Source organism: Sinocyclocheilus rhinocerous, unplaced genomic scaffold, assembly GCF_001515625.1.
Source record: "Sinocyclocheilus rhinocerous isolate Xijiao unplaced genomic scaffold, SAMN03320098_v1.1 scaffold1874, whole genome shotgun sequence".
NCBI lineage: Eukaryota > Metazoa > Chordata > Actinopteri > Cypriniformes > Cyprinidae > Sinocyclocheilus > Sinocyclocheilus rhinocerous.
In genome coordinates, this window is record NW_015626862.1 from 53,168 (window position 1) to 64,711 (window position 11,544).

General features: G+C 34.5%; 2 protein-coding genes across 2 annotated transcripts in view; both read left to right on the forward strand.

Moving 5' to 3' along the window:
- LOC107716935 (vesicle (multivesicular body) trafficking 1) overlaps window positions 1-6,527 on the forward strand; it is a gene marked incomplete at its 5' end in the record, with an annotated part of 39,418 nt that extends 32,891 nt beyond the window's left edge. The window contains 3 exons of the mRNA XM_016523568.1: window positions 714-896; window positions 2,240-2,317; window positions 6,170-6,527. Of these exons, the coding sequence (XP_016379054.1) occupies window positions 714-896; window positions 2,240-2,317; window positions 6,170-6,315 (407 nt within the window). The remainder of the gene's footprint in view (window positions 1-713; window positions 897-2,239; window positions 2,318-6,169) is intronic.
- A 3,302-nt stretch (window positions 6,528-9,829) lies between these two features.
- The window catches only part of LOC107716438 (G-protein coupled receptor 126-like), a 40,342-nt gene continuing 38,627 nt past the window's right edge, over window positions 9,830-11,544 (forward strand). Inside the window, exon 1 of the mRNA XM_016522892.1 lies at window positions 9,830-10,044. Coding sequence (XP_016378378.1) covers window positions 10,043-10,044 — 2 coding nt within the window. The 5' untranslated portion in view covers window positions 9,830-10,042. The remainder of the gene's footprint in view (window positions 10,045-11,544) is intronic.

Consider the following 11,544-nt stretch of genomic DNA (forward strand, 5'->3'; position numbering starts at 1 on the left):
TTGAAATTTTTTTTTTTTTTTTTTTTTCCTTGCTCTATTTATTTATATTCATCACTCATTTTGGGGTGTCTTAGTGTTCAGCTTGCAGTTGATTGAAATTGGTTCCGTGTAATGGCTGTCCTCATCAACCTATTCCAGGGGTTTTGAGGAACAAAAATGTTTCCAGCTTAAATCAAATCGCGCTTAAATGTCACTTGCATAATAGTTTCGGCTGATAAAATTCCATGTGTCCAAATTTCATATTTTTATGTAATGTTTGTTTCCCTGTGCTGCCAAGTATCTCCTTGGCTACAGAAAGTTTGTTGTGGTACTTTCAGATTGAAGCCATTTCATCAAAGGCTTTTACAGCTTTATTCAAAGCCCTCCAACAGTTGACTTGCAGTGAGACTCATTTGTTCCATGATTTGTATTCATGATAAAATTGTGTGAGAAAATAATGCTGTGAACATAGGAATCCTTTCAGCACTGGATGGGATAATGTGAAAAAACAGAAAAGCCTTTAGCCTTTTTTCCACAACCTTTCCATTAGTTGTGGAAAAATTACTCTAGGAAGTAAAAATTCTTCCTGAATTTCATTAGTTTTATCATTACTCCCAAAACAAAGGCTTTTTAAAAGAAGTGAACTCTCTGGATGCTTTCACGACAAGCTTAATGTTGACCAAGCGTAATGCTGTTTGCATGAACACATTTGCTTGTTTTTCTCTTTACTTTAGATGATGAATTCGGTGCCGAGGGTGGTGGTCCTTCACAAGAGCCTCAAAATCTACCCCATTCTCAGCCTTCTTTCCACGGCCATCCATCAAATCAACCCCCAGTGTCCAATTTCAGTAATATTCCGATACCTCCTGGGTCACACGCCCCAGCCAATACACCTGCAGAGGTTCCCCATCCAGAAGGTAAGCTAGCTGAGCTTAAGTGTAACCATCTGCCATGCTTCCACTATACAGCACTATTGAAAAGTTTGGGGTAAGTAAGAAATTAAAGGGGTCATATGATGCTTTTTTAAAGATCATTATTTTGTGTATTTGGTGTAACAGAATATGTTGACATGCTTTAATGTTCAAAAAACACATTATTTTTCAAATACTGTACATTATTGTAGGTCTTATATGCCCCGCCTCTCTCAAACGCTTCTTTGATAAAGAATATCTCTTTGGTTTTGAGACTTTAGTCTTTGCAACTTCAGGGATCTTATCTATGCACAATCAGCTTGTAACACTCCAAAGAGAAAGGAAAACTTGAAATCGCATCATATGACCCCTTTAATATTTTATTTAGCAGAGATGCATTAAATTGATAGAAAGTGACACTAAAACACATTTATAATGGTACAAAAAAATCTGTTTCAAATAGATGCTGTTTTTGTGCACTTTTTATTAATTAAAGGAATCCTGAAAAAATATATCACTGTTGCCACAAAAAATATTGCACAACACAACTGTTTTAATATTGATAATAGTCAGAAATGTTTCTTGATCACCAAATCAGCATTTAGAATGATTTCTGAAGAATCATATAGCATTAAAGACTGGAGTAATGGCTGCTTGAAAATTCAGCTTTGGAATCAAAAGAATATATTATATCTTTAAATATATTAAAATAGAAAAAAGTTATTTTAAAGTGTAATAATATTTCACAATATTACTGCTTTTACTGTATTTTTGATCAAATGCAGCCATGGTGATGCATGAGAGACTTCTTTCAAAAACTTTAAACAATCTTACCAACCCCAAACTATTAAGTGGTAGTGTGTGTTTTTTTTCCAGGAACAGTTTCTTGTTTATGGATAGCCATGCATTTGATAGCTAAATTTAAAGTCAGTATTTGCTCACTTAGTGTGGGCAGCGATTGATGAACACTGATTGTCATTCATAACACAAATCCCTTGACTCAAATGTAGAGGTTAATTAGTACTTCTCAGAGGACTGGGACAGAGCTGTAGTGTATTTGCATGTAGATTTCCCATACTTCAGGGCTCCTTATATATATATATATATATATATATATATATATATATTTGCTAAATAAAATGTACCTTTTGTTCTTTTCCTCCTTGGAAAGATTGTGCTCAGCCGTAGCTGGTAGCTGAGCGCATCTAAATCAGTTACAGCGGTCTAAAATAAATGGACTAGTTAATTCATCCATTACAGTTTTTCAACATACTATCAGCCATAATTACAAATGCAAAAGTGCATTCATGGTCATGAGCTTATGGACTTTTCCCCCTCTTTTGGAGCAGCAGAGCCCGTCAAACCAGTGCCTGTTCCACGAACCATGCCAGTGGTTGATCCTTCACTTCTAAACAATACCCAGGAAGGTAAGCTTTTTGTTTGAAGTTGACTCCTCTTCACTGAAATCCATTCTCACCAAAGTCAACAAACAGTCATGACAGAAAGGATAGAACCTCATTTCACAGATATGATGGACCTCATTTTCTGCTTATAAAGCCAGAGGAAAAATCAGACATTGCACTGGATTTTCTGAAATAAATTAAGGCTTTATGGGAAGCAGATTGACAGTTTTGGCTTATCATAGTTGGTGGGAATGGCCACAGACGAAGCTCAAATTTACTTTCCCTTACTACCAGCCATTGTGTCACTGGAATGTACCTTTATTAAGAATCAATGCCTATTGTGCCCAAACCTACTGTTGGCATTCAGCTTGCCAATTAAATAATTTCGCTAATTAATGAGGTCATTTCATATACAATGACTGCCCATTATTGCTGCAATTGCCAGAAATAGAGCAGATTGAGAATTTTGTAGTGCAAGACCCAGATACAAATTTGAGACGACAAAAAGTTGCTTTTCTAGCCCAACCAGACATGTATACATTGAAAACAGAGCATCATTTGATATTGTTTTGGCTAACTGAAGTCTGTCTGCTATCATAACTGGTACCCAGACAGGGACAAATAAGGAAGATGACACACAAATATTAGTCATTATTAAGTAAAACCTCAATGTGAAAAGTTTGCAATGTCATACTGCAAATTGCTTTTCCAAGCTGTCCTTTCTGAATCATTAAGGTTTTTCTGACAACATATCGGCCATGACATTGTTTAATTGGTTTGAAAGTCTGCACCGCATGAGACACTAATTGATGATGTAAATCAAGGCTATGAAAGTGAGGTGATTTTGGTAGGGGTCATCCTCCCAAGAGTTACAATATCTGAACCCATTTAAAAACCTGTTACTTGATATTGCACAGGCCAAGGTAAAAATAAAGCATTCATCCATGAAACCAGGAATTAGAAACTGTTCAAGCAACAAAAACTAATTAACGTAGATCAAATTAACACGAAAATGGGGGGGGATTTAGTAATAATTAATTATACTAAATACTTTTAGTATTATTTAAATATCATAATAGTATTTATTAGTATGTAATAGAATTAGATTTATCAATTTTCATTTTAATTTAAGTTTTAGAAATTGTGCTTTTGTCTTTTTTTTATTTTTTATTAGTACTTAAATTTAAGCATATTTTAGTTAATTAGTTTAGTCAAATATTTATATTTTATTTCAGACTTATTTCAATTACCGAAAACATTTTTTTACAGAAAACTATTTTAATAGTTTTAATTTTAGTTAACAATAACACCAAATCTGATTCAACTGTAAACATTGAAACATTACTGTTACAAGCATTTAAAAATAAAATTACTTGCCTTATATTTGTTGTTTTGACGCCAATATATTTTACTAACATGATACTGTATGAACTATATATGAGATGAGGTCATGCCTTTTTCCTTAATGCTCTTTGGTTAAGTGTATAATATTATATCATACTGAATCTGTATACTTTAATTCTGTTTCAATAAATAGGTTAAAAGACTTTGAATTTAATTAATTCAATCCCTTTTCTCAACCCATGCTGATCTAATCACTATTTTCAGAGTAGTTAATGGTGATCGATACTTGCAAAACAGTGATTAACAAGGCCAGCAAATACGCTGATATGCCGACATGCCCCTGAGACAACCACTCTGCCTACACCAAACAATAATAAACCTATTACCAATTACAACAAGTCCCAGGGTGGATCATGCCACTACAGTGTAACTGGGAAATGCGTCTTAGTTAACAAACAAATCCTCATGTCACAGAACATGTACTTACCGGCAGTCATGTCACCAACCAAGAGGCCTCAAATGTTCAAGTCATTCTAATTGCATCTTTGGTTATTTCTGTGCTCTTTTCATTTGATCAGCATTATAAGTAGAACATTTGTGAATGACACAAAGATGAACCAGTGTGAGTCCCATAAATGCACAAATACACCTTCTGTTCCACATTTCACCCCCTCTACGGCCAAAATAAATGATGACCAAGGTCATAACGTTACCAGTATAGTAACTTGTTGAAATGTTCTTGAAACCTAGCATTTCAGTTGAGATAGTTCTGTGGTTATAGTCTTCCCAGGCGTTGTGTATATTGTAGTAATTGAAGTGCAAGCAGTGCTTTTGAATGAGGCAAAAATGTATTATGGTTAAATATTAATACTGGAGAGGAGACAGGATCTAGAGATCTTTTTAGGTTCCCAGAAATGCTGTACCTAAAACTATTTTGAAAGCTCACAAGTGCTTTGGTAGGTCGTCTCTGTCCAGTTCATTATTTGGTTCCCACATTATGGATTCAGCTCAAACTGTCACTCAGAATGTCACTGTGAGAGCCAGCATAGTTTACATTTTGGTTAAGGCATTCGTGCACCATGACTATAATATTTCGCATGCCCACTGGCAAATGACTTAACTTAAGTATTCATAAACTCGCTCAACCTCAGCTCACCCTATAATTTAATGTGCCGGTGGGCACTGGAGAGACATGCATGTGTGAAATGGGTGCATGGCTTTCCAGAATTTTCCCCTGGAAATCATTAAAATACTAGCAGGGAAGATAGCTGGTGATAACTATATATAATTTATATATTCACTAGGGATGCACCGATACCACTTTTTCCAGTACTCGCCCGATATGGATACTTTTATTTTTGGTACTTGCCAATACCTAGTACCGATACCAATATTTTTATTGCATTTGTAAATTTTTAAAATATTGGGTACAGAAACCAAAAGAGTATATATAATGTTAGTTGGTTAACTTCATTTACCAAATAGATACAGTCAAACCAAAATGTATTCGGACACCTTCAACATTTCTCACATTATCACAGTTTATTCTGTAGCCTGTATCCTTTCATATCAAAGCGCGAAATAAACTACGTACATGCAATTTCGTGGTCAGTTAACTCATGAAGTTACCAAAAAGGTGATTAAAGCTGCCTTAAAACTGTGCATGCATGTAATATATGCTTTTTTGAACATTTTAGCAATTTAAAAATATTAAAAAGATTTTTTTTACACTGCACCCCTGCTCTCGACAGACGGCACCCCGGTTGGGAAACACTGATCTAACACACCCGATTTAACTAATCAGCTCATTAATAGAGACTTTAATGTAGTGGGTCAAAGAAATGGCAGCCAAAACAACCTAATAACCAGCTGCTGTGATGTCTGTTCATCAAAGAGAAAAATAAAAAAGTGGAAATCAATAACATTTATAGATTTACGGATTCATCTATATTTAATTTAGAATTTAGTGTTTGATAACTTAAATTTCAATTTCTGTATATTTTTGCTGAAGAGCACAGGTAAATATTACATTTATTATAATAGGTTTATGTGAAGATTGTTTTAAGTTCACTTAAATTAGAAGTTATTTTTTAAAGTCTAATAAATGTTAAAATTGATAGCTCTCAATTATACTGCAATGTTGCATAGTCTAGTCAAGACTATGGTTAAATATTAGGAGGGGGGGGGGCAATTTTATATAGAAATCAGTATTGGTATCATTGACACTGGCCTTCAGTCATAAAAAAAAAAAGATGCCATTAAACAAATATAAAAAAATATACTGTCTTTATGTTGTTTGTACATTAATTTGAAGATTGAATGTGAAATTATTGCAATATAAAAGTATATTTAAAAACTTTAATGTTAGGTGGGATTAATCGCGATTAATTTCAGAAAAATGTGCGAATAATTCGTAAGTTATTTTTATTCAATTGACAGCACTAATATATATATATATATATATATATATTAGTGAGTGAGTGAGTGTGTGTGTGTCAAGTTTGTTAACTTATGTAAACCTTTTCTTTTTAGGTGATATGCGGCTGACACCAGAAGACTTTACTCGGGCTCAGAAATACTGTAAATACGCTGGCAGTGCACTGCAATATGAGGATGTGGGCACTGCCATCCAGAATCTGCAGAAGGCGCTGAAGCTACTAACCACTGGCAAAGAATGAGACCATTGTGCTGTCCTCCCTAAAACCACTGTGTCAGAGATCTGGCCCAGAGGAGCTGAAAAAGGACCTTTTCCCTAGCCCCATCTGTATCAAAAAGAAACACTCCACAGGATGCCCCCCCAATCACTCAATACAACATCTGTTTCTGCCATATTGGATGTCAATAGTTGCTCATTACTAGACCGATGAGATACAGATACAACACTAAAAAATTAGGTGCATGTGAAAGACCCTTTCAAAATTCTGAGGCGCTCATACATATTTAGGTTTGAGGTGGATTTGTCTTTTTTTCTTTTTCTGGCTTCACAATAATTTGGTTAGATCTGCATGGACATGGCAGCATGTCTGAAGATATGTCTTAAACAGGAACTCTCATCTTACCTCAGGCTCTCTGAAACGTGAGCTTTAGAGACACTTTGCCCTTAACCACTTTGCCCTTCCGTTCACTTCTACATACAGTATATGCTTCAGGTGGAAGGATTCTGCAGTTAGTTTCCATACTAACTGTTTTCTGCCGTTAGTTATGCGTTGCTGTAATCAACAATAAATCTTTTTTTGGTCAACTCTTTTATTGGTCATTTGCAGTGCATGTTTCCTTTTTAATCTCATGAAAAATGAGCATCTCACATTTTGATTTTTGGTGCTTGATTATTAAATGTAGTCATTAAATGCTGCTTTTCAAGGTGTATGCATTGCATCATGTAAACGATAAGCATTGCACACATGCAGTTAGAGCATGAATGAGGATTGTAATAGTGTTAACTCTGGATCTCTGCACAGGCAGCTTTAAACAAAGCAATTAAAAACCAAATGAACTGAAAATGTGTGCAGATTATTTGGCTAAATTAAATTAAAAAACATTTTCTTATTAAAGCCGTTTCCACTACAGAATAAAAAAATAATAATAATGAGGTAATTGCAACTTATCTTTACAGTTCAGATATAAAAATTCTTTAAAAAAAAAAAGTCAGAATCGTGAGATATAAACTTAGAATTCTGACTTTTTTCTCGCAATTCTGAATTTACTTCCCTCAATTCTGAGTTTATCTCTCGAGTTTTGAGTTTACATTTCGTAATTATTACTACTACTACTCTTACAAAATAAAAAAAAAGCTTTTTGCAGCTTTTTTTATTATTGTTATTGACAATCTCACATGTATGAGTTAACAGCTCACAGTGAGATATAAACTCAGGATTGTGAGGAAAAAAAGTCAGAGTTGCAAGTTAAATAGTCACAATTATTTTTTTCATTTTTTTTATTCAATGGTCAAAACAGGCTTCCATATTTTCTCCTTCACTGACATAAATGCTTTTTTTTTCATTCATAATGTTCATTTTTGAATCATTCCAGGTGGCAGCAACAGTAAAATTTGTCGCAGTAAGTATTCCTGCAGATTGAAAGATGGTTATGATAGTGTATTTCAAAGGCACTAAAGGTGATGCACACTGAGTGTAGTTATGTTATGATGGGTCTTTTTTTTTTTTTTTACTAGTCACAACCCATTCAGCCCTATGCATGACTGAACTTGGTCAGTTAAGTGTGTGCATATTCAGGAAACAATAGACAGTTCCTGTTGTTTTCTGCTCTACTTGTGTTTCTTGCGGTTGCATTAGCGGTGTCACTGTTTTCCTCTCTTTCCACAGTTTAGCCTGAAGTGTAATAGAAAGGGCATTGCACTTATCTGGAAGTAGACTGAGCTATCACTGCATGCATCTGCATTTGCCTGAATCCTTTCCTGCCTCACTGTGAATGCAAATGAACATCCCCTGGGATTTTCCATCCCACCTGTCTTGCTCCTTTGTACTCTGGTTTAATTGGCTCAAGTGAATTTACAAAGTATTGTATTTCTTCTGATAAAATCCATCTAGGACAGCATATTTACACTATGAGCGGAGGATTCAACCATAACATTTTGTCTTTTAACCTTTAAAAATTAAGCTTAAATTCTGAGTGACCACATTCATCAGATTTCGTGACGTTGTAATCTCTTTTTAGTGTTTAAAGTGTGTTTAAGGGTATTGACACTGACGTGCACAGATAAAGTTTATGACTTGATCGCTATCAGTGCTGTGGGAATGGAGAAAGCTGTTAAATCTTTTTTTTTACCACCATGTATGCTGCATTATCATTAAAATTTGCCATGTTTTGCAATGGCTATTGAGCAGAATAAATGAGTAATTTTTGAACAGCAAAGAATTTGGAAGGATCGTACAATTTGGATTTTTACATTCAAAATCTTCAGCCAAGTTTCTGTGTTATGGTGATAAAACGGCAATGTGGCTGTAAATCTCAATACTAAACAAAACATATAACTGTAGCTAGCCTACAATAAATGTCTGTGTTATTGTGTATGGGTTCTCACACCCACAATAGATCAAGACCTAACAGTCCCCTACAGGGACTCTATCAGAATCAAAGAAAGAGGCAGCCTCTCCAAATAAAGGATGACAAAATGTTTAGTATTATCATTCATCATACATCATCCCATAGGCCTGTAGTAAACAGGAATTGGTTACAACTACATGACCTAAAATTTCTTTAGAGCATTCTATTTGACCTGAATGTTGAAATGTAAGTATATGAGGTACATGCAAATACAGTTATCCGACTTGTAGGAACTATCTAACTGGAAGATCTTCTCTGACGTTTAAAACAAAGTAGCTAGCATGGGCGACTGAAGACAAGCTCATCTTTACAGTCCGTTTATAAGGTCTGTAACAAATTAGTAAGAATGAATAAGTAGTTAATGAAAATCTAATTAGGAAAAAGCCTGAATTATATATATTTTGTTCTTGTATGTTTTAAGAACACGCATTAAAAAGAAAAGAAAAAGCAAACAAAATGAATACGTTTTTTTTTTTCATTTTAATGTTTGTTTTTGCGTGTTTATTTGCAAACTTAATTATATATACATATTTTACATGTTGAATATACTGACGCAATTGTATATAATGTAAATTCCTCATTTATTTTAGTTTTTTGTGTGTTTATTACTTCATATAGCCTAATACAGTTAGTTTAAATTGTTTATATAAAGTTTAGTTAATATAATGTAGTTAATTTAAAATTGTATGTGTGTGTGTGTGAGAGAGAAAATGCAGACCTCATTTTTTTCTTTCTCACGTGTGTATATTTATAGGAAATGTAGTTAATTTAAAATTATATATATATAATATATTTAGTTCATTTAAAAGTACACAAATAAAACTATTAATATATATCTGTCATTTTTCTTTTTTTCTTCTTTGACACGTGTTTGCATATATGCTTATTGTATTCTATATAACGTAATCATTTGCTTAATAATATATTGTTCTACACTGTTGCTCTTATTATCCCATTTAATCCTAGCAACAGTGCGCACCAAACACTAACGCAAAGTATTCATGTATTTACTTCTTATTTTTGGGGTCTCCCCGGGATTTCTCATACTGAAGGGTGGGGCTCTATTGAGAACTGCCTCCAGCGGTTGGACAAGTACGGTTTTGTCTAGTAAACTCTTGTTAACGCTTTACCCCGCATCTGTCTACTCGGAGAACAGGTATATCTATCAAAAATAGATAGTGCAGTTAATTTAAGAATATCCCCAAAGATGATATGTGTTTACTAAGCATCGGCGTGGCGCGTGAGGGTTGATGGTGGGCTGCCTCTCAAAAGTTCTCTGGAGTTGTTCAAACAGGAGAAGAGATATAATGCTTCTTCAACGAGACGAGCTTCAATGAAATAATGTAAGTGACTTTTCGAACTTCTTATACGTTTCTTTGTGAAATTACATATTCGAACTAAAACTCAAATAAATAAATCTTGAGGGTTTCCCGGTTTAACTTTGCGAACAATAAAGGGCTCTGATTAGTGGAAATAGAATTTGCCACAAGGTGTTGATACGTTTAATAAATGTTCAAACTATCAATGTTCAATAGAACAAATAATAATAGCCTACTATTAGAGACTGAGTGAGCCGTGAGACAGCTACGTGTTTATATATATATATATATATATATATGACAACGTTGATATTGTAGCTCAGTTACTTTTATAAAATGGAAAGTTCATGGTCTTGTTTTATATATAATTGGTGTATTGTGCGCATGTTGCTGTATTTTGCTAGCTACTTTTACTTAGAGGAGTATAATATCCATGGCTCAAAAGAATGGGTGTCACATTACAGTGGTGGTGGGCAGATGAATTGCTAATTGGACTTTTAGATGACCGCAAATAAAACTGTAAACAACTAAATGGTATTTAAAATGTCTACATCTAAATTATAGCTTCCACTCATAGTCTGTCTCTCACTATAGTAAGCTGTCTGCCTACACAGCGTTTTAGGCATCACAGACATTTGATGCCAGACTTTCTACTTGATTTTAAGGCACAACCATGAAGTAGGTTAATGTGGAATTTCTTAGGTCATTAGATGAGATGAGCTCATGTCAGAGAAAAATGAGAGGGTGATGAATATCCCATTTACCTGTAGTGCTGACAGCTGTGGTGTTTCTGAAGTTAGTGAAGTAATTAAAAACTGTTGAAGCATTGATGTACTGTTCAGTTATTTCTAAAGGTTTAACATTTGTAAATCATTAGTGGCTGATAATAATGCAGATTGTTTTTATTTTGCATTAAGATTTTCTGGAGTTGTAGCGTTTTGAATACCAGAAGCCACTGTTTCTGGTTTTCCAACTCATTTTTGCCATGATGAATCAAGTTCTTTATTCTACTTGCATGGTCCCTTGAGTCGCTGACCCCATTCATGTGTATTTACATATGCTTAGGGGAGCGTTCTGAACAATATTCATATGTTCTCTAATGTCATGTATTACATGAATTTTATATGGTGGTCTAAATAAATGGCCTCATTCTGATCACTCATGACAAATGCACCACCTTACAGAGATGATATGAGGCTGTTTATTTAAAGGGGTCCTATTATGCTTTTTCACTTTTTGAATTTTAGTCCGTGTGTAGTGTGTATGGTTGGGCATAAAAAAGATCTTCAAACGTACAAATCTCAAAGTCCCCTCCAAAGGGAGATATTTCGTATTTTAAAAATCTCTTTTCAAGAACTACAACCAACGGCTCGTTTGGACTAAAGCGTTTGTTTTCCGGGTTTTGTGATATCACAAAGTGGCCCATTAGAATATCATTAAAATAATTCCCGCCTACAGAAATTCGAACGTTTGGGGGGTGGGGAGGGGCGAGGGCGGGGTTAGAACGCTTGGCTGAGGGCATCA